Source organism: Syngnathus acus, chromosome 21 (genome assembly GCF_901709675.1).
Source record: "Syngnathus acus chromosome 21, fSynAcu1.2, whole genome shotgun sequence".
Lineage (NCBI taxonomy): Eukaryota > Metazoa > Chordata > Actinopteri > Syngnathiformes > Syngnathidae > Syngnathus > Syngnathus acus.
Window position 1 is genome coordinate 9,000,940 of NC_051105.1, and position 25,028 is coordinate 9,025,967.

The 25,028-nt window shown below is 39.1% G+C and overlaps 1 protein-coding gene across 1 annotated transcript in view; it reads right to left on the bottom strand.

Moving 5' to 3' along the window:
• Positions 1-25,028, bottom strand: part of epha6 (eph receptor A6) — a 68,886-nt gene that overhangs the window by 24,031 nt on the left and 19,827 nt on the right. Inside the window, exons 4-5 of the mRNA XM_037280938.1 lie at positions 9,814-9,969; positions 7,377-7,712 (exon numbers count right to left, since the gene is read on the bottom strand). Of these exons, the coding sequence (XP_037136833.1) occupies positions 7,377-7,712; positions 9,814-9,969 (492 nt within the window). The remainder of the gene's footprint in view (positions 1-7,376; positions 7,713-9,813; positions 9,970-25,028) is intronic.

The following is a 25,028-nucleotide window of genomic DNA, read 5'->3' on the forward strand; positions in this document are numbered from 1 at the left end:
ACCGCTGATGTGCCCATTTGCCAGGAAGGGAGCGGGAAATAGGATTAGTAAGTCTCTTGTACCGGTTCTAATACATCACATTATTGTTTGCCATTTTTTTTATTGGACTTAATGTCATTACTGTAGGGTGAAAAACACTTATGTCCAAATTTTGGTCAATTTAGCATTTTTCTTTCACAAATTGATACAATTGACCTTTCTCCACATTGTTTATCATCTTAAAACGCTTTTCGATATATCTCGTGCAGAGAATAGCTTGAAAATAAATCTACAGTATTCACTCCTGGATGCTTCAATTGTTTGAGAAGAATTATACAACCATCATTTTCGTGATCTATGGAAAAAAAATCATAAGACTCTACAAAAACTGTTAAATGACACATTGGGGTGTATTTTTTATTTTTTTTTACACTTTTTATCTTAGCTTACACAGTACGTAAGTTTCTGGTGCCCTTCAGCACAAGCCTACATTACAACTGCTGACTAGACCAGTTCACAATGGCAATGACATCAGTTATGGCGGCACAACTTCTGTTCTAAAGGTCATGTGGCCATATGTGAGAAGTGTTGCTGTCATCACTACGTGAGTGCCACTCGCTCGGAAAATACACTTCGGGAACTGTTGGTTTTATCTCAGCGACTAGAAAGAACATAAAACCCATTGTATCATTTTATATTTATCATTTTAACAAATGCCCTGCATGTTCTACCATTGATGCATTATTGCCCAGTAGCCTGATGCTTTGGGTTGTAAAATAGATGGACGGTGACAGGGAATTCCATTTTATGCTTTTCATTATTTGGGCACTTTATATAAACCACTTGTGAAGCAATTCTTGAAATGGTGTAATAGTGTAGTAAGTTTCAGGTTAAATAGTGACATTGGGGCTTTATGATGTCGGTTTGTGTACTCGGTGCGCTGAATGATGGATGTATATGGTGTCGGATTGCCAAGCTTTTACTTTCTTGCAGCTTCGTGCAGTAGAGTGCCGTCCTGCGGTGTTTTCATAGCTGCTATATATCAAATGACTTTCAATGCTAATCACCAATGATGCCGCGATGCCAAAAACGATTTAGGTTATTATTCAACGGTCCATGTTTGTTTGCTGCATATATATTAGGGATGCACGGAAATTTCTATCATCGAAAAAGTGCAATTGGGTTTTGGTGCAAAAAGAAGAATACGACAAAACAAAATTATTATCATTACTTTTCCATCACGGGGGTTTCATTACTTGCTCCAACTGTAAACATCCCTCATTTTTCAAAATACCTGAATTTTTGCACAGACCAATGAGTCCAATTTTCTTTTTTCTTCCCTCACTACCTGTGTGGTATTGTAGCCCTCCCTCCACTTTCTCGCTCACATTTTTGCTTTCACTTTCATGTGTTTGTGTCCAGCTTCAAAGGTGGCTGCCATGATTGCAGGTGCACAGAGATGTACAGTGCAGCAGGGGGACAGCACCCTAGAGATAAAGCGAGAAAGGGCTCCCGCCAAAGACCAAGGTCACATCGAGGGTGCGCACCTTCAAAGAATCATAGATCTTTATTTCATTTATTGATTTTTCTTTTTTTTTTACACCAAAGCGAGGGTCCATCTTTGGTTCTCTGACAGCTTGCAAGTATGTGGTGAGCGTCATTGGTTGTCCCAGACAGTCACAAGCTGAGGTGCGGAGATATTAGCTCACAGCTCAGTGGCCTAGTGGTAGAGTGTCCGCCCTGAGACTGGAAGGTTGTGGGTTCAAACCCCGGCCGGGTCATACCAAAGACTATAAAATGGGACCCATTGCAGTCCCTGCTTGGCACTGCAGCATTAGGGTTGGAATTGGGGGGTTAGATCACCAACTGATTCCCGAGCGCGGCACCGCTGCTGCTCACTGCTCCCCTCTCCCCCAGGGGATGGATTAAAATCACACGGGGATGGGTTAAATGCAGAGGACGAATTTCACCACACCCAGGTGTGTGTGTGATGATCATTGGGACTTTAATCTTTAATCTTAATATTAGAGCGGGACCCAGCACCAGTCCAAGCTAAGAAGAAAAAAATCACTTTCCACCAAAAACATTTGTTGCTTGCTGCCTAGCGGGGACTTTCCCAAATGAGTCATCTTGCAAGTACATGAGATTTTTTTAAGCCTTTGCTGGCGTCACTGAATTTGCAGGTTGCTGACAAAGTGACGCATGCAGGTTTCAATTAGGCCTAAAAGAAAAGAAAAAGTGTTTAATCCCTCCATCCATTTTCTAGACATTTCATTTTGTTTAAGATCACAAAGAGCTGGAGCTGACAAGATTACACCAAAAACACGACAATATATCTGAGATAAGCCATTCAACCTTTAGCCCTTAAGTCATTGACACATGTTGCGGTAAAATATATCAGGAGTATATACTTAGACTACTTAAATGACTCAAACTGGCTTCATCATAAATGTATGTGGGAGAAAATGAAGGATTGGACAGAGAAAGAAGGAATACGAGATAAGGCAAATTACCAGGATAAATACTCTGATAAATCACTACGGAGGTAGAGAACTGTCGAACACATTCATCCTGCCCAATTGTTCGTCCCTCTATCTGCTTTAACAGAAGGCAAACGGGGTGTGTGTTTGTGTGTTTGCGTGAGTGAGAAAGCGAGAGAAAGCGCATGTGTTTCGTGCGTGTGCGTAGGAGAGACGTGACAACGATGACTTGGGCCTGATAAGTTGCGTCCACACCAACACAACGGGGAGACATGACATTCATGGCTCGACACTAAATATTCCCTGTTTATTTCCATATGCTGCATGGTGATTGGAACTTCCTGGGGGATGTACTTCCTCACTTGTGATTCCAAGGGCGTGTATTCCTTACAGAGGGGCTGATAAATCAACTTCTAATAAGCTAGCTACCATGGAGGTTATATTTATGGCCCACCCACTCCCCAAGGCTAGCGCTTCGGGTCCAGCTCTTGTCTCACGTGCTTGTGAGAGGTGAACTGGAATACATCGACATAGTTGTAGAATATGTATTGGGAATTGTATTGATCATTGTTAATGGATATGGAGTAGCACTCCACGATTAGCCAACGTGTGTTAATCTTGAAATGTTAAAGGTATGCTCCGATTCTGAATTTGGTAGAGGAAATTGCTTGCCAAATCACCACTGACTGGTATCATTTGTAGTTCCTGGTAGGAATTTCTAGTTTTTCCTGCGTAAGTTCTTTAAGCCCTGCAGTGGAAAAGACTTGACTCCTCTATAATGTCACACCATATATGGCAGACATCTCCTTCCCATCTACCGATAGTGGAGACACGAGCCCGATAAGATTTGAGTGTTTCAGATTTAGGCGGAAAACTAAACTGATGTACCGCTGGGTGGACGTGTGGCTAAAGGGAAGTGGAGCTCGGCACTTCAGCATAGTGGTGATCGCTATCGATTCATTCAAAAACTGTCGCCACACCGCGACCAGTTCATCAAGCCCCGCGGTCTTTCAGCTCATCTAATTTGTACGGCTCTTGTTGTTATTAGTGTTTCGGCAGCACGGCGCTTTGCTCTCAAGGCCATGGACAAACCGCTTTATGATTCCGCGCCTAATAAACATCATTGAGATTTTCCTTGGGCTGGTAATTAAGTGTGAGGATAATTTGTCATAGTTAGTTAGAGCATGTTGCAATGCCGGGAGAGGTGCTGCCGTATGGTGGCTGAGAAGGCCGGCGGTTTCATGCAATCAAATCGTTCATAACTTCGGCTGCAAATTGATCCTGGCGCCTGCTGGGCTACAAGGCAAAAGGTCATCACAGGTCAACAAAGACAAGACGTAATCTTTAATAGAGTTTGACTAACAATCAAGTAAAAGTTGACACTAATATTTTTTGAATTCTAATTACCGATTCAATTTGCATACATGACAACGGTTTAAAAAAAGAAAATAAAAACTAAAAGGGGGAATTAGGATCACTTGTCATTGTTAGCAACTATATTTTTTAAATGATCTTTCCAGCACTGCATGGCCGCCATTTGGGATCTTAGTAAATCAGACATTCAAGAGTTCGTCTGAGGTTAATGAATGACACTCCAAAAAGCAGCTCCTCCCATCTGCATTTCATATGCACTTTATCCACCAACTTTTTCTTTCCTTGTATCTACAAAAGACTGTCTGATTGGAGTCTCAAGTTGCCGTTCAGATATGACACAGCATCCGAGAGCCTGACCCATCTCTGATTGCTTTCGTTGACATACACAATTACCAAGCTGCTTCCTGTGATGAAAGACTCTCATGTTTCTAGGACATCTCTCTCTGCTTCCCCTGCTTCTTTCAAAATTCACCCACCTGGCCATTTTCCTTCGTTCAGTTAGCTTTATGAGCTATGCAATACACACCTCCACCTCCAAAAGGACTGCTTTGCCTTAACCCTCTGTTCAACTTTCAAGTAAGATTATTACATTGACTATTAGAAATAGTTCTAAGATTATGAGGGTCAAATGTTCATTTAGCTTTATTTTTCTGTATGTTATCTATAAATTCATTTTTTATGAATGGAATAGACCACAATTTAGATTTTATTTTGAATCCCAAAGATAGGAAATGTGGACATAGACTGTACGATTTTTAAGCCTTGATCTCCAGTAATTGACTCGCATTATATGAGAAGCATCTGCTGCACTTCAATGCCTCACTCTTTGTCAGGTAATTTACTCCCTATTCATCCTGCCATCCTTTTTTTTGGTCTTCAATTCACATCCCCAAGCAATCATCTTTCCATTCTCCCACTTCTCATTTTATATTCCCCTTTCACCTTCTTCTTTTTCTATCTTTTCATTTGTCTCTGTCGGGCTTCTCTCTGCTTACATTCATATCATCGCTTTTTTTCTTTTTCTTTTTTTAAAGCCTCTCCTATTTGGAGGATCTACTTTTCGTCAGCATATCTATGTATGACCAACCGACTAATTGTAGTCATGTGGCAGAGTAGTTTGTCATGCATTGAAATACATTATCTCTAAGTACTTGAATGATTTGGATGGATGATCTATTTTTTTTTACCTTTCTCTGCCAGTTTGTGCGTATAAAGTACGCATGCCATTGAGATTGATGTTTGTGCATATATAGTTATATTAATCACCGAATACAGAAAAGGTTATACGTGACAGGAAATGATCACAGGCCATATCGTTCCTGATGTATGTGGAGAGTACTAAAGAATGTCGTGTGTATGTATTTGCGAAGAAACCCATTGCAGCCATAACAAATCTTATACGGTAACCTCACTGGCATTAAACATTTACCAAAAGCTCCATCTGCATTTTAATAGCTAAAACTAATTCATCTTTGGCTGCATTGCATTATTACAGGATTGTTGCTAACCCTCCCAACATGCAGGAATTCACATGCTGGCCTCTTTTCTGCTGATGGCAACTCTATGCTAATGGTGTTTTCTATTCACCTTTTCACCCTAAAGTGTCCATAGGTGCGAGTGTAAGAAAGTGTTTTAAGCTGTATAGTTACCAGACATGCAAAAAATTAGATACATATTCCCGTAAGTGCATACTGCTAAAAACAACTATGCTGTAAAACATAAAAAACAGTCCCATGGCACAGCCTGGAAGGAGCCTCAACCACATTTCGGATCAGGCCTCTTTTCTGTCTTTCGAAAAGCTATTCAATCAAGTCAAAATCAAAACAAACATGTCCATAAAAATTACACACACAAAAACTTATCGACCTGACTCCAGCTCCCTAAAGCACTTTAAAAAGCTGTAGCTGAGTATATTAGCCTAGTGTATATTAGCACAGTCCTGTCGTCAGGGGACTTGCTGTGTGTCTATGCATTGAACTCGGGGAATCTTAATGAAATAAAAAGGCTAGGTGTGACATTGTGTTTACCTGCAAAGACTGCCGGAGCTGTCCCTGGACACTTTGAGAATAACGCATTTAATGTGTTGTGGCTGTATGAGAAAATGTGTTTTCCCCCAAACTCCCTTAACAACAGAGGAGCAGAGGGTGGGATGGAGCCAGAGAACAAAGACGCCAGAAAAATGTACACTGGAGAACACCACGAGGCGGGAGAACACAAAAAAACTGTGTTTGCAAATTACAAATTAAAAGCCTGTACATTCTCCATGCCATACCATGTCCCACGGGAAACACGGTCCTCGCAACATAAAAACTCTTATTAAGAGAATTCAGGTAGTGAGAAAACCCTCATTAATTTTTGCTATTATTTACAGCACTGAGTTGGAAAAAAATAAATTGTCCTGCTCAACAAATTGGATTGCCATTTGGAATCAACTGTAATAAAACTTGTGTTAGCGTGAAACTGCGATCAACATCAGAAATAATTATGCCATTAAAAATGAACAAAATGAAGTATTGAAGAGTACATCCACACATAGTTGCCAACTTTTTGCATGAATATCACCGGCTTTTCTCTTATGACTTCACTACGGAAGAGGATTAGGGCCAGTGAAGAAAAAAAAAACGAGGGGTGACAGGATTCTGACTTTTTTCTCAGAATTCTGACTTTAAAGTCCTGCAGACTTTAAAGTCAGAATTCTGAGAATAAAGTCAGAATTCTGAGAAAAAAAGTCAGAATCCTGTCACCCCTCGTTTTTTTTTTCTTCAATGGCCCTAATCCTCTTCCGTACTTCACAGATCCGATCAATGATGCAATTGATCAATCGACAAATTATGACATCACTAATCTAAAATTTTCTATAAAAAAGCACAATATCTGCCAATCAAATTCAGCCCAATAGACTGGTGTACAATCAAGCATTTTGGCAACCACAGCAAAAGAAAGAATCCTACCTTAAACACATCAAGACAAAACACTCAATGTCTCTCTTGTCCATATAAAATAAAGACTGGATCAAAGCTTGCAAGATTATTCAACCCAACAAACCACAATAGGTGAATGGGACAGAAAATAAAGTCGGACATTCACCTGCAGAGAAACGAGCCAACCAATCAAACGGCCTTGAAGTGGCAATATCCCCATTAAAAGCTAATGAGGTGTTTCCCTGGATCAAGGTCTGAGCAATCCATCAAATGCCCGAGCAAGATTTATGTTGGAGTTTTCCTTAAAACTAACAAATAGTGTGGACCAAAAAAAACGGGCCTCCTGGTTTGAGACAAACGCTTATCTCTAGACAAAGCCACGAGTCAGCCCCATTATTGATTGCCCATCAAGCAATGGACTCATTTGTTTCTATTGTTAAAGACATGGAACTTGCTTGCAATATCAGAAGAAACTATTAAAGGTACATCAAAATTGCATTAGTCAAAATTAATTAAGTTACGATCTCATTAAGAGCTTGTTAAAATAAGATCTGACTGAAGTTGTAAAAGTTATAGAGCACACTAATACTGGGAAAAAAACGTTTTTAAATGATTCACTCACCGCCTTGATCGGTGCTGACGGTAATGATGGCGACCTGTCGTGGAAATGAGCTCATGTCTGAAACGCCGTTGAGTGACTCAATCTCAAAGGTGTAATTAGCGTGCGCTGAGAAGTCCACGACGGTGACAGAGGCGGTAGTCAGGCCTAACGGTTGGGGTAGGAAACGCACCTCCTCCTCACAAAGCTGGCACTGGCCCGGCTCTGGACTGCAGCGTTTGCATTGGACGTTATAGGTCAGGTCTCGGCGACCCCCAGAGTCACTGGGGGGTGACCACTCGAGCATCAGACATGTGTCATTGAGATTGAAAAGTAAGTTACGAGGAGGGGATGGAGGACCTGTTGAAAGACGCAAAGAGAACAGATAATTTAGGACTGGCTCATCTACACAAAGGAAGAATTTCTTTAATTCTTTTTCCAAAGTTGAATGAGTCCGAATCGTATACACCTTGTCCAAAATAAAGCTCCACTTCTCACTGTTATTCATCGTAGTGAATTTACTGTAGATTCTGTGACTTGACAAGAAAAAAAACTTGAATGTCATACTGTCAGTGGAACACACCTGAAAAAAGAAGAGGACCTAGACTTGACCCTTGAGGCACAGTGCAACAGTGCAGCTCAGCCCAATTATAAACAAGTCTTCCCCAAAACACAATGTTAAAAGGTTAACAAGTTGTTTTACTGCACGACTCCATTTATTACAGCCTTTCGCCCTCTCTTTCATTTATGGTATTTTTATGCTCCCTGGATGCATCAGAGTAAGCATTGTGCTGTAGCAGGCAGTCAGCCGTCAACAGGCTGGAGTTAAAAGGCCTGCGAGATTTGAAAATTCCTTTTCTGCCAAGCTCACTGTCTGCCAAGACAATGCAATGCTTCCCTGTCCCTCGGCAACCCTCCATCCTGCTCTACCTTTGCTGGAAATCTCAGCAGACAGCAATGCTCCTCCTCCGCTTCTGTCAGCGTATGTCCATTCTTTCCCCTCGCTTTATCTGGCCCGGCCTTTATCGGCCATCATCGCACCTCCTCTATTCTCTCCGTCGAGCAGAATCCACCCACCTTGCCCTCCTGTGGATCAACCCCACTGCCATCAATCAGCCTCTATTCTCCTCTAGAGGGAGATTGGGATCAGTATCCTCCTCCTTTTCTTCCTTCAATGTCTACTCCGCCCATGTTTCCTCCATCTTTATCTCTTCTCTTGTGAGATCCTTGCTTTCTTCCTTCCTTTATACAGCATTTCTTTTTCATGTGTTCATCGGCCTTATTTCTAAGAATAATAATCACGGCAAAGAACTGTAAACCGTCACCCCCGATGACACGAGAGGTCTTCTGGCTGATCCATCTTTAATGTGGACTACTAACACAGACGATTCAGTTTTGGACAATCACATAATTCTTTCCTTATCCAGCGTGTACAATATACTATAGCCTGGAGATGGGATTTATTTTAGAGTTGCGATATTAATATACAAGCCATGAATTTCTGCTAATTTCCTCTCCAAGCATCGCACCTTGCCGATTAAACTCCCAGAATCCTTTTTCAGAATGCACAGTACAAATAGCACGCTCCCCATCCATACAAAGATTACAGTGATGCTCCGTAAATCTAAATGACAGCTCAATGGCGTTTTAATTAAAGGGGAATAAGTCAAATCAAACTTTAATTTAAGGCAAATATTACTTTGTAATTACTGTCCGTGAATCAGCGGTAAAGATGAAGCAGATGATCCACGAGCTATTCATTTGATTATCTATTGTACACTTTGACTCTGAACAGATACATATTAAATACCGCGAGGATCCTCCAGAGTCAGGTATTAACAAGTTTTGGCATTGCACGTCAATCACAGTAATATTGCACACACAGACAGTAGATGTTGGGAAAGCTACTTGGGAAATGTGGTGAGCTAAGCTTTTGGGCAAACACGGATATGTCCTTTATGTCTGTTTGGTGAGATCTTATAGTAAGTCTATTCTGTATTTTTCTACATCAGGGGTGTCAAACTCTTTTTGTCGCGGGCCGCATTGTAGTCATAGTTTCCCTCGGAGGGCCATTATGACTGTCAACGTCTTCTATATACATATATATAAACAGTTTAAAAAGATGAATGGTAATAAAAAATTGCTAGCAATAAAAAAAAAGTGAAGACAGTTTGTAATTTTAGTAATGACACAAAATTTGTCTTCGCGGGCCACATAAAATGATGTTGCGGGCCATATCTGAGTTTGACACCAATGTTCTCCATACTCATTGCATTTGAGGATTAGAAATTCCGGTAGCTTGTGTGGACACGACCACGCATTCACGAAATTAACTTCCCAACTCAAAATCTAGTTGATTTTGGAAACGGCGACGAAATGACAACACTTACGATACTGACGAATGTCCTTCAACTACTTATGTTGACACTTTGCAAGTATTAGGATGTTACAGCATACTTACGCGTGCAAGCCATAGTTGGGGGATCTTTTCCAGCCCTGAAGTACCCCACTTCACATCGGCAGACTGCGGCACCTTCTCCATAGCTGAAACTATTAAGTGGGCACTTTGAACACTTGATGTTTCCAGCAAAAGCCTTGTAGAAGCCTGGTTGGCATGCTGAGTGGGACAAAAACAAAAAAATACAAGGTGGTCAGTGAAATCTGACAAAAAGCCAAAACAACTTGCTCAATCCAACAAGCTGGCAAATCACAACTTGAGATGAACGTTCAATTAAGTTATTTTCAACATTGTCGTTTGAAGGGCAGTTAATTACTGTAACAAAAACGCACACACATGATTGTCCCACAATGATTAGTGTCATGGCGTACGGCATGCCAAGGTTGCTGACATCATTAACCTCTTACACCACTGTGTACTTGAGTCACAATCTGTCCGTCAAGCCCGACCTCCTCCATCCTTTTGACTCTGTCAGCCTAATGGGACACCTCGTGTCGACCTTTTCTTTTAAACCCTTGTAACAACATTCTGCCTCAATTTGTCTGGTCAGAGCCAGACTCTACTCCAGGGCCACAGTGGTGCTACGCTAGGGCGGACAATGCATCAAGTAAGAACTCACACAAACATGCTTTCATGAATACGTACACCCACATACCATGCTGCAATTGCACACAAAGCTCAGATTGCTAGACGAGAAATGCATACATTGAAAACGAAGAAAAAAAAAACACAAAATAGGCTCCAAGGATGATAAAATAATTGCAGCACAGTAACAATGGTGCAATGCTCAACTGGGGTCTATCAAGGACCAAAAGGGTCAACGGTTCAAATCCCAGCTCTGACTCGGCTGTCAAAGGGTCCTTGGGGAAAACATTGAGCCTTAAATTGCTGCCAGGTTATCATTGTCAATGACAACCTGCTCTCAAGAGCCTTACCTGGTTGAATGAAAAATAAATAAATAACAATAACACTAAGACAGGCCCTGCATTTAACTGTGTGAAAGGAGACTTACTATCACATACAAAAGCTTAGTCTGTGCCATCAATATTGAAAGACTATGCAACAAACTAAAAATAGCTCATGATTTTTGTTTTATGAAATATTACTTCTCATTCCTCTCAAGACTTCAATATAACTTTTGTTTGCTCATGGCAAATCATAATGCTTTAAGAATGATGTTTTTGTATTACCATTTGTGTATTGTCATAAAATCTGAAATTCTAATTACCGTAGTCACTCTTGACACGTCTTGGTGCCCATAAAAACAAATTTGAGAGTAAAGGCACACCTCAGTAGTTTTTTTTCAGTGCCCACAGCAGGGTTGGAGTAGCACGGCGCAAAGGAAGGTTTGAGTTCATTTTCTCCTTGCTGTTTTAAAATGTCTAACATTGCCATCTCTTGTTGTCATTCAGAAATCACTCCGTTGCTCTCTCAAATTGCATGCGCCAAGATCGTCTCCTGCCTGAATTGAAAATTTGTCATCCCCCAAAAAAATAAAATAAATAATTAAACCATAAACATTTTTCAATATGAATGCGCCAGGCACACAGGTCCAAACATAGATTGTCTTATCTGTGTGGGAACAGATCGGACCGTCAGGTTACAAAACGAGGCTCTTGACAGATGAATAAAATAACTTTTAAATTTTAGAGGGCAGCTTCACACATCTTGGAAGTGGGCACAGTCGAGCTGGGTTCAAGAAAATGGTTTTCTGACTCACTGGACTTTGGGGCCATAGTCAACCGTTGGCCCTCGGCTCAAGGTTAATGGGATCTGGAAGTCATCCAGAACATCCTCACAGCACTAAGTCGTGGACCGTAAGAGTTGCGAGTTATTCCATTTGGTGTCGGGTAGAAACACAGGAGCATGAGTAAGGCCATCACTTAATTACTTATTTGGAAATTGTACCCAAATGAATGGCAAATATTTGACATGGAAGAAATTGTTTAAACCCATAAAAGCATTTATACATTTGGAATCCAGGACAGTTTATTTATTTACCACCCAGTTCAGTGAAAAAAACAAACCTCATTATTCTTTTTTTGACATGCACGTAGGTGGTATTGATTTTCTTGGCAGAAACAAGAAGAAGCATTCTTCCCACGTTGTGAAACTGATGATTTTATTGTTTCTAGAAAGTCACATTTTTATACATTTGAACAAAATCACTTCCAACCCAGTCTTGTATGATGCCTGGTAAATTGCATGCATAATATGCAGCTTTGCCGTTAGCATGAACAGTCTTTGCAGCCGATGGGTGGTGAATTCTTCTCCCGGGCGGTCGGCGAAGGAGAACAATTCCAAGAGGAGCACAATTCTGCAGCATTTACTTGCAGAACCACATCAACAAATGTTGCAGAATAGTTCAGCTCTTGAAATCAAAAGCAGTGTGGTGACGAGGCGATGCAAATGATGATAAAACTCAACTCAAAAGTATACAAAACTAATATGAAATGTCATTTTCATTTGTCCATTTCGACTTCAGGCAATAATTAGGCACACCAGATACAGTACCCCACCGGTATCTAGCAATCGGGCTATTCTGATTTTGCAAAACACGATTCTATTTAAACAAGAGCAAATCCCCTTTAATTATCTCTAAGCTAGAGCAAAATGATTTTTGGTTGAATCTGTTTTGGTATGCTTCCAGGGGCTTTTGCGGTATCAAGCCTATAAACCCACAAGATGATGAAATATCTCTCATATTCTAAAGAATCTCTTGAGGAGTGGCACTCCAACCAACCCTTTAATAGTTTTTCATGCAATCAGGACCGATGCCCTCAATGACTGTGCCTCCCTGCTACTCCCCCCCTCCCCTCCCCATCTTCATTAACCGATGAGAGTGCAAGCTCTGATTTGCACTTGAGGATTACTTTGGCTCCCAACACATCTCGACTGAGGTGTTGGGAATGGTGTTATTCAATTTGTGGAAAAAAAAAAAAGTTGGCCAACTTCAACTCTGTATGAATATTAATGTCATTTGTTAGCTGTAATAATACAGCTTAAAAAGTGACATCCAGAATTGTCTTTTCATCCCACATAACGTGCTCATGTGAATGAAAAACGTATTTGTGCATCACATCAAATATTTGTGCTTGTTTTTGGTTGCTGCCTTCATACCTCACCGTTTTCCCCGGCTCGTTCATTCAAGTGTCTATCATGACTTACTCTGCAAAGTGCCTGGTGATCACAAGGCAAGTAAATGAGTATTGAACCAGTGTCTTGGTTTGTTGGGATGGATGAGGACGGGTAAAGGACACAAACAGCAGCCACAAGCCGAAAGCACAATCTGGTCGATATTCAATTGGACAGTGACACAATTTGGAATAATTTTGGATCTTTGCACACCCACGACGGCTTTGAAAGTAAAACAAAAGGACGTAATTAAGATATAGTTCATCAAATCCGTTCAGAAAATGTATTCTACCGTACAAAAATTAGGATTATCGTAATCATAGTTTCCCTCGGAGGGCTTTTATGATTTTTAACGTCTTCTATACACGGTGTAGGCTACAAAACAAACTAATGAATAACGCGTTTTTTTTTTTAAAGTGAATACAATTTGTAATTGTAGTAATCATACAAAGTCCATGCAGAATTTGTCGTCGCGGGCCACATAACATGATGTGGTGGGCCGTCCCGGCCTTGAGTTTGACACATTTGGTCTAAAGTATCATGTTCAGATGTGACAGGGCAATGTGTTTAAAACACAAACAAAAAAAAGATACCAACAATATGAATTATTTGTGGTACAGCATGTCAACTGCATTAACATTAATTAACAACTGATTATAGCATTAATAAATGAATATATCAACTGCTCAATAGGCTACCTTTAAGTCACAGTTAAACATTTTGACTAAAAATAATAGAAATGTCATGCAGCACTCATTACATTACATTAAAGTTTGCTGATATACCGTCTGGCATGCTGGTGTAGTTTCACACTTGCTTTTAGTGCAAAAACAATTGCGTCATAAACCATAAGACACTGTGTGTTCGTATCCAACAGCGTAATCGTCACACGGCTTATCCACACCATTGGACAAATTAACACATCCTCTTCCCGAGAAATTCTACTCCACTGTTAATAATTTCAACAACAGTTTGACATAGGCGATGTGAATTTACAACTTTGGTTTAAAATGCGCCACCGTTTCATCTGGCCATAGTTTTGTAATCTTGATTCATACTGCTAATTTTCACCGGTTTAATAAGGCTACAATCTTGTTGTATGGTGGTTTGTTGAATTTAATGGCGCTTGGCTAAGGTATAATGGTTGCAGGCTCATTATTGGAAAGGTAAGCGAGGCAATAAGCTATTTTAATTCTGCTAATTTAAAAAAAGAAACAGTGTTCACAAGGATAATCACAGCTAATTATCTCTGCCATTGACTTCTCTGAGAGTGTAAGCGACTCTATAAAAAATTCAAGTGGTCACATATAGAGCTCCAGCCACCAGAATATAACAGTTTAATACACGTTTAATCTCACTAAATAAGTTAATAACTTAATACTACAAAGTGAGATATTACAAGTAAATCATTAATACAGCCAATTTTAGTGTTTTTTTATGCATCCAAATAACCCTTTGCTAAATCAACACACCCACAAGCACATTCACAAACGTGTGCCTATCTGCAGAAGAGTCAACGCCGCCTGACGATCGCTTTGGGATGGATCGTAAGAAGGAGTTTTTACAACACTGTCTGGGTGTTTGAAAGCCCTGACCTGTTGCTCAAATGTATGACTAAAAGCCCAAAATGAAAAATGCTATAAATCTACTGCTAATTGTTGGAGGTGGATGACACAACCAATGCGCCATTGTGATCAAGGGAATCCCAGAATAAGAATCAAAGTAAGAAACAAATTCACACAAATCTCTACTCCTGGTCCTGTAGAGGTGAATAATATTTTATGAAAAAAAAAACTTGAATATAATCCCATAAGTATATTTTATGTAACTGAGCCGATTTGTCTTCTGTAATAAAATTAAAGCTTGTCAACTATACAATGGCCTCAACTCAGTTGGGATATTTGGAATCGGAAAAAACATTTGGACAGTGAAACAATTAACTTTGACACCATTTTTTTCATGATTCAAAACTTATAACTACATTACACATTCAATCATTAGATGCACAACCTCGAAAAAACTCAATCAGCTGCCATTGGAAACGGCGTCAGTATAACTATAACAACACATGTGTACAAAATAATATTATAGAAGCATAACAGTCAAATGAAATAATTGTGCTGGGAAACACCAAAATATTCCCCAACACATCACTGCAGCAAAATCCAGAAGCGCCATAGTGTTATTGGACCCAGATGCTGAACCGAACCAAATGAAATATCATCCAGCTCCCAATGTCATACGCTAACAATGACATTGACTACATCTTCTCATTTATCTTCGGACTTATTGGATTCTATTAGAGGTAGGCCGACTCATTCGCTTGATCTAAATATAAAATTTAATGTGGCTCCTCTCTCATTTAACGTCACGTAAGCGTACACCTTTACACACAGATGAGTAGTCGGTATATTATTTTCCCCTCTGCTTCTTGTCTGATCTATAGAGTTTAATAGTGTTTAATAAGGCTGACATTACATTGGTATAATCCTACTCTGTCATGCACCGACACACAACCAATTCCATTTCCATCGGCTCAGCTGTTTTCTCCGCGCTCTAAAAGCTTATTTCAATGAACAAAACGAAGCTTCAAATATCAATTATGAATGAGTTGATGGATACTTCGTTTCCTTGAATCTTTTGGTAGTTGTTCAATATGTTTTTTATTTTTTTTTATTCCTAAAAAGCAATAGAAACCCTACACAGAGGAAAACAATCAGGTGCTGGCTGTTGAATTGGGTTTGAAATATATCTTATGTGACACCAGACCTGGAACTTTCATTTTTTGGTCTGGTATTTGCTGTTTAGAGCTACTTTAATCTGAGAGACGGCACTGTAATATGTCAAATGAAAAAATAACAGGGTCATGAAAACAATCCTCAAACATTCTTTGTTGGTCTGGAGGTACAAAAGCAAGCACACTGTACTGTGTCTGTATGTGGAGTAAAAACAAACAATGGGAGAGGGAAGAATGTATGTCCAAGTTAAGACTTTTTTTTTTTTAAACAATATTGTAAGTCAAATTTTTTATGCTTCTTGTGTAGTTTATTATGCAGCAAAACTTCTTGCTAGAGGGAGGTTTATGGTTTTTGCTACAGTTGAGCTTCCTGCAGTTATTAGAGGATTTATTATGTTTAGGCTGACATTATGCTTTAATTATTAAATAATTAATGACCACCTTCACACTGTTATTTTCTGCAAAACTCTCATACCTTACCAAATGAACGTGTGATCATTAATGCTATTTAGAGATTAACAAATTTATGGGATTGCGGAGAAAACTGGAGTATCAAGAGAAAACCAACACAAGCACAGCGAGAACATGCAATAAATATGAGCAGACTAACCACTTTGAAAATTGACATTTAACCATAATTGCACTTTACCGGCTAACAGTGGCCCAACAGTCGTTCGTAAACATATCATCGTTGGAAAATCTGCTGCTGTCGTCTGCTCCGCTACTGCTTGATTGTTTGTTATGATTTGCGGATTTTCACGTGAACCTGTTGAACGCCGTACTCTTCTCATATCAAGTAAGGTGTGTCGAAATCAATGCAATATTGTGCTTTTGTGGGTTACTCTCAATAATCTTTTGGGCTTAGTCGACAAGCAGCTGTAGCTTTTACAAATCACACTGTTGTCTCCGATTTATGTAATTAGTTTAGTGTTATTGCGTTCACGTGGAACGGAGGGTGTAAAACGTGTTATTGCTTTTTAACTGAACACGGTGGGGAGACAAATGTGTGCAACAAGATCAATAAATCATATCGGAATACATCAGCGTTCCTCCAACTGGAAAATGAACTAGTGGCTGGTCCTCTGGTTATAATTGAGATTAAGATTGTATTAATATGTGCGGAATCATTTCCATTGTATAACATGTAATGAAGTGTTGTAGTTAATGCATAATTGTATTAATTAAATAAAGTGCTAAGTCACTTGGTACGCAAATGTAAGTACTTGCATTTGTGATATTGTGCATGCTTAAAAAGACACCGCCTCAGCATTCAAATTCCAACTGCCTTCTTTTCTAATTGTTCATTCATCAGTCCTCATCTTCCAGGATAGTTGATCCACTTGAAAAGCCTCCTGCAGTTCTTTAATCACATTGACCACCAGCATTCAAATTAAAGCCGTCACCGCCACTGCTGGATACAAATGGTCAGGGCAATGTGTCTTTTAAGCACGTCGACATCAGATAACACATCGGGCCCTACTTGTGTAATTATTTTGACAACGTTAGCGCCCGTACGTGAAACTAGAAGGCTTTTCTTTTATAAGCAACCATAACTTCACACCGGAGGGCGGGAGGTTTTATTTGAGTTGAGCGCATTTGTCATATTGCGGCTATGATGTTGTTCAAAGCCTGCATAATACAATCCCGGGATTCCCGAGGGGCTAGAGCTCGCACAGACACTACATCAACAAAAATATATTGAAATCAGTTTAACTTGTTCAATGTGCTACTCTCAAATAATTTCACCGAGCCAAAAGCTCCCTCAAGCCAGCCTGTCTCTCCTTTATATAAACGAGAAAAAAAAGCATATATATTCTGATCTCGAACAAGAGTTCTTCTGTATATCACAGCATCATTAACGATGTTGCTCCGCCTCTAAATAAAATGCAAATAAATCCCAGTAAAGGGATTTAATTAAGTACATATCTTTGTGTTTCCCTTGCAATTAAACCCCAGCGGAGTCTTCCAGCAGTTCAAACATATTAAAAAAATGCCTGATGTGAGTGGATGATGTTAAAAGCCGTTAGCCTAACCACATGCACATGCATTTAAATGCAGTGCAGCAGAAAGCTTATGTGCTCTTTCAAGTTTTTTTTCTCAAGTGTTTTTGGTATTACGCTTAAATCAAGGAGAATATGTGAATACTTAACTGCTAAATTGGATGAAAGACATTTCATGAAATATATTCTTAAATGTAATACATATAACTGAAAATATCAAATTTTATTATGGCAGTGTTAAATCTGTAATGAATGTAAAATAAAAATAAATCTCAGTAAAGTGAGAGAAAAATGTCTAATGCCACAGCCTGCAAGTAGGATTAAGTCGGCAATAAAATAAAATAAAAAATTAGTAATAACTGCCTCCACATCATTTGGTAAAGCTTTGGCAATCCGGCACTGAAATGCTGAACTAAAAAGCTGTTAGCAGGTCCTAAAAGCTGTACAATAAATTTCAGCTAAAGAGTTAGGTCATAAACCTTTAACATTCTTGTGTTCACAGTTCCTCAAAGTTCTGTGAAGAGAAAAAAAAAAAAAGTTGAAGCAGTTTAATATTCCGCCACTTGTGCGGAAGCAATCCATTTGAGCCTCTCCTTTGGAGAGATTGCTGGAGAGGTGTGTTGGAAGCCCACATAATGCCTGTGATTATAACAGGAAATGATCTGACTCTATAGGCAACCTTGAGCATCTGTCACAAAGTCTGTATTTATTTTCAACGAAAGCCATTTGCAAAAAGCAATCCCAATAGGAGCTGTGCTATCAAGTCTCATTTTCACTGAGGCAATTAGTGAGCTAGCTGCAATACTGTGTGGTGAAAAGAAGAAATATCAGCTAATATGATAAATGCACAGAAAGATGAATTTCCTTCTTATTGTAATCCACGGATACTACTGAGCAGCGTTTTCCAAATATTGCACCCCCGTTCAAGACTTCTTGACAGAGCTGTCAAATTATTCCACCTCTGCAACTGAGAAAAACAATATAAAGAGCAAAAAGAATCACTTTAGCAGTTAATTGCATGGCCAGATGGATCTAACAGATTCATTCTCTCGAGCATCCAGTGACACTGACAGCACTATCAGACAGACCCATCGGAACACTGTGTGCGTTTTTGTGAGCGTGCGCACACTTGTGTTGGCTGTTGAATCTTCAACTTGGCATATTCTGAATACTCAGACATCAATATGATTGCTTAGAAATGAGATAAGAGACGGTTTCATTTTTGCAATGCACAATCCAGTTACTACCGGTTTCGTTCGTGTTGATATTGTGTTGAAGTTAGTCGCAAATATGTAATGGCACTAAAACACTGATGGGGTGAGCTAAAATGTCAAGAGGCTCGCTGTTACTCTACCGCATGGGCCTATTTCAAAATAAAAGTATCAAAGGTTATTACATTGGCATCACTGTTTAAGTTGGTGGAGTTTTAATTTTTTTTAAGTTAGCTTTTGCACCAAATAATTTGTCACCAAATTTGATTTACAAGTTGGTAAGCGTTTATATTTTTTAAGTTAGCTTTTGCACCAAATACATTTTTCACCAAATTTGATTTACAAGTTGGTAAGCTTTTATTTTTTTAAAGTTATTTTTTGCACCAAACACATTGTCTCCAAATTTAATTTGAAAATATGATCTATTTTTTTTCTGAGTATAGTGTCACAATAGATGCATTTTAACAAATGTGTTATTTGTAAATAAGTGCTTGGCACTGTCAGACTTTTTACTAAAAAAAACAAAAAAACATCCAACCTGGCAAAATATGCGAGGTGCGGATGATTATTTTGTAACAGGATTTTTTTTTTTTTTTGGAGCATAAAAAAGCACATTAAAAAGCACAGCAGTAGCACATTTTTCCCACTCACAGTGCCATTTTGTTAACACTGGCTGACTGAAAGGAGGTAAAAGAAAAACTGCGATAGACCCACAGTGGCCAGTTAAGTGGCCTTTCCAGTGAGTCTGCAACTGCATGTGCGACCGTGTGTATCAGAGACATCAAACAGGCAGCGCTCGGGGTACAGAGATTTTAGTCTGCCACCCTGGGGTCTTCTGGTGGCCTGCAGCTCACATAATGTTAATCGCTGCCCATGATCCTGTCCTGCTACTGTTAACACTCACAAGGAAGGAGCATTGTGACTCGCGTGTTTGAAGCTATGCAGTCATGCACAACTGTCTCAGGGGCTGTATAAATTTGCAGTCGACAGACTACACATGGCATGTTAAATGTCATGACTGTTTTGCATGGGCTAAAAAAGTGATTTTAGTGGGGAAGGTAGAGAAGGAGCAATACTAATTGATATATAATTTTACCTCTGTGACAGACAATAAGGACACATCGCTACAAACTCGCATTCAACACACAGTCAGTCACATAATGATAAATATATGAGTCTTCTTTTGGTCTGAGTGACTATTGGCAGTTTCGCTGTCAAAAAAGAAGCCACTCAAGCATTATTACTTGTAAGGAAACATTCCAGATTATTTGACTAAGGGTGACATTACAAAGAGTAATGACCACCCATTCAGGTTCATCGCATCAGCTGATTTGTGACAAAGCACCGCTGCCACAAACTGTAAAAACCTTACGACGTTTCATAATAGCAACGATATAGGGAATTCATATAAATTATTCTGTGTTAGGAACATAAATACACTGTACATACAACCACTATAAATATATTTACTCTCCAATGTTTCCATTACTATGCGGCCCCTTGCTGAACGGCTGAACACAATCTGAATACATAAATGGATTGAATTGTTTACACGAGTGAGATTAGGTCTATCTGTATCTCACTGTTATCCAACTGCCTTGTAAAGAAACGTATACGATATAAATATTACAGTTTGTGTGCCAATGTTCAAGCCTTACAGAAAAATGGAATTCTTTTTTTTTTTTTTACTGTGTTCATGTCCCTAGATGGATACTTGCTGGATCTAAAAGTGGAACGTCAACTCTCAAACAGCTTTAAGATCACAATATGGACTTCAACCAACATTTTGGAGTCAATATATGCTGTAAACACGTTAAACGGTCACAAATGTGTGACATTGGCATAGCAGGCTAGGAGTCAGCACACCTCACCAAAATTCATTTAAGGCAGCAGCACCTTTGGCTTTGCCATTTTTTTCTGAAAACAAGACAGCGGTAAGCAGATTTCAATTTCTTAAGCAGTTAACGGACATCAAGGACATTACTTAACAACGATTGTGCAGTATCCATTCATAATTACGTGATCCATGCAGTCTCTCTACATTTTCCAGTTTGTCTTTTAACCTCCCATCCTTTCTTCCATCTGACACCAACACTGTTACTTGATCAAGGAAGCTGCCAGGATTAATTCATACAGATATCATCACGTCAATTCTGAGCGTCATTGTTGTGTTTCTACTTGTGGGGGTTCAGCCAAAGTTCAGGCCTCAATCCAATCCGAGGGGAACGGATTGCCACCGCAGTCTTCTCTAAACCTGACCCACTTTTTGCTATCGCTGTTTGCCGCTTTCAATAGCTGGATTAAGTCCATCCACAGTGCGCGTGTATGTGTGTCCCCGTATGTGCAAGTGTGCGCCCCGCAATTCTACCAGTGTGACTAACAAGCTTGGCAGTTTCATTCCAACAGACTGAGACACCTACAGCTAGTTAAAGCCTTTTGTGCCCTAGGGTCATTTGCTCCATCCCTTCATTGCTTGCTGTTCAAATACGGACGGATCGGGTGAGGAAGAGTCCGGACGAGTCTCCATATACGTAGGCCAAAATACCATTTTTATTCACAAAGCTCTTAACAAATTGAATGCATTTAAATAGACTTATTAATAAATAAAAACACGAGGGAAACTATTTTGTACATTGTTTTGTGACCTTAACTAACCAACATATCAACAAAATATAAATTGCATTTGCAATTTCAATTTACTGTTTATTTTGTCAAGGGACAAAATACATTGCTCAGGTTTGAGACAGAAAGCTATCTTACAGATGATATTTGAAAAGGTCACATTTCTGTCCATGGCTTTGCCTACTTTTTGATTCCATTAAGAGTCCTCGGTTAGAGAAAACTCAAAATTTAAAAAATGAAGATCTAATAAAATACAGGTGATGATAGTGTTTGTCTAAATCATCTCTGAAACTGTCGATATGTGCAATTTTTTTATTCTTCAAATTGTTCCCCTGTGTAACAGTGACATTTTCTGAGCAAGTGAGCTTTTTATTTATTGGCTGTAAAAACAAATAGTAAATTTTGGCTTTTGCGAGAAAGTACTTTGTCATTATCGTGGTAATGTGTTTATTAAAGTTAAATGTCATCTTTTACAATTTTATAGCTGCTCTAGTAAAAGTAACTCAAATTAAATGCAGCAGCCACTTGACATATCACAAGTCAGAAACAGTCATCTCATAACGTATAAACGTCAGTAACATGTGAAAGACAAAAATAATTATTTTTATTAGTAACTTGCTCAATACCGCTGTGCATGCATGACAGATTTTGCGGGAGCAGCAAAAAAATAAAAAGCAGCCTTTGGCTACTGTAGTCTTGTGCTGTTTCATCCAAAATGGAGTCCTGAAATAGCACTATATGGTCCACTTTGTGGAGGCGGGAAAAAAAAAAAAAAAATCACTTCATTTTGTCACTGCACTCACCTTTCCAATGTCGAGGTTTTGTTTTGCGGCAAAACTAGAGTGGCATTACTCCAAAGCCACCCGGCATGTTGCAGCATGTAAATATTTAATATAGGAGGACTGGCCAAATAGAAAACAAAACAAAAATGGATTCAATACGAGCTTGTGCCAGGGAAGTGCAAGATGCTGGATGAAAAAATGATGACTGAAATAAGCCGTGTGGAGTACAAATGATTAAGATGAAATAGACAATTCAATAGAATGTTAATAGTTATGGCAAGTAATTATTTAAATCATAATAATAAACATAATAAAATAATTATAATATCTGCTATGCTTTGAAATTAAAATATTTTAAAGTATGACGTACAACAATATACTATACTTTCAATTCATGTGCAATAAAATGTTATGGTCTGACAATTTTTTAGAAAAAAAAGCTGAAAATAATAAAAGAGGGAGTAACCGAGTAGGTCCGTGTAATCAATGAAAGAGTGTCCTTAAAGGTCATAACGCCATTTGGTCGCAATGATAGCACCTTCCGAGACGTCGCTGCTAACCTCTGACTAATGAGGGCTGACCATAAATCATTCATCTCGACATGGCCGAGCAAACATGCTCAAGAACGTGTCAATTATTGGACACGAGTAAGTCTAGGCTATATCTGCCGGGTAAGCAAACTACCACAGAGACAAATCCCAGTCATCAATGATGCTGACCCCTAAATAACCCCTGTTTTTCTCCGCTTCCTTTTTAATCAGCGTAGCAGCTGTCTCAGCTCCCAAAGTGGGCTTTCATTTATGACAAGTCTTCTCCTCATTTCAGGCCTATGATATTCTATCTGGGCCACGAGGAGCTACACATATACTTTAATGACTAATTCAGTCCTTTGGCTGATGTTCTAAAATAGAACACACACACATACAAGCGCATGCGGCAGAGAAGATGGAAATCAGTTGCAGAATCTGACAGGACGATCCTTGAGGAGAGAAAAAAAAAGGCAAACATCAGAAGGTGTCACATGCTTTTGTTTCGAGAGTGAGAGAGTACGCCATGTCGAGACAGGCAGAAGCTGCATAAATGTATGTATGCAGGGTGCTGCTACGCTGGGGAATATTTTCCCACTGTCTTTGATCACTTTTCAGCTTTGAAGTAACTCTCAGTGAAGGCAGAAATAAGCCAAGCAGAAGTCACGGAAAGTTCACGCCGCAACTAGGGCTCGTAAAAAAAAAGAAAAAAATCATCAATTTGCATAATTTATTCTTTAAACAATTAAAATGCAAAAAGATGAAGCGATCTCGAGGTGCCCAACAAACCCGCCTCCCTGCTTGACAAGCCCAATTAAATGCTCGTCACATTTGTTCTCAATTACAGCTTGAAGAGCGACAACACGAGAGCGCCTAATGCTTATCAAGTGACTGATTTAAAGATAGACGTGGATGCTCGTGCACCACAAAGCTAAAATTAGGGAACTTTTTAAAGTCTCACCAGCCGTGTTATCCGGTCCGCAATCCCGCCTTAATGTAAGAATTTAATGTTTTATAATCCGTAGTTTTGATTGACACTGTCAGTAGTAATTAATTATAAAGTAATTGTAAGTAATTATAAATAATGATTATTATTAGTTAAAAATTAATCAACACTTTATGTATATTATTCTATCAAATTGTAAATCTCAGAAGGAATCACTTTGTATGATAATATTCATTTTGATCTCACAGCCCTAATTAAAACTATTTTTGTGTCCCAAAATACTACAATTTTTACCTGACCTCTGTTTGAACCTGATGCTTATTAGTACATATTTCACATTCATCTTTTTTGTTTGCCTGTGGCACAAGCCGACATCACAAAAACGGCGCCAATTTGCATTCAAAAGAAACTGGATTGACGGTCGTTGCATCATATAGAATAAAAGAGTTGAAGCTATATAGCCGCACTTGAGAAACATTTCAATGAAAACCTTTGTAAGACACTGCTGGATTTTATTCACGTCCCTTGTAGCAAACTCGAACGCTGTTTACAACAATAAATGTTATTTATGTGGCACGATGGCCACTAGCTAATTTGCATATGCTTTTAAAGCAGAACAAAGGCAGAATACAGGACAGCTGCCCAGGAGAAGATATTTATTGTGCTGCTGCTTGTTTTTGTACGTTGTTGACAAATTATGCAATACCAGAAACGCCAGTTTCATGCTTAGTTGTCATGAGTACATCAAATTGAAAAACCATTTGACACAATTTATGCATTTGAACACTGGGTGTGCTGTGATTTTTTTTTTTTATTGCTGCATTTGGATTCGAAGCCTTTATGATGCAAACTTTGCACTTCTTTTCATTGAGCCAAATGTTAGGTAAAAAGACACTTTTCCACCGCTCCTCTCCAAAAAAAAAAAAAGCATCTGGCTGGGATTTTAATTCAGCTGGCATTTTATGACCTCATTTGGCATGCATTCCTCTATTGCACTGTGACTCACGTTTCACTTTAGTCCCCATCTACTTGCATGATCCATGTACGGACTTTATAGCATCAATCCATCATCTGTATGCAGTAATGACCTGCAGCAAATAGGATTACTTCACTCAGACGCAGGTTTAAATTCATCGGAACACAAACATTGCATTTACCTACTGGCAAATCCCATATCATATTATCTTTTTTTTTTTCTTTTACATATGTGTGAGGTTTGATTTTGATCTGAGGATACCGTATGCAATATGCATTACAT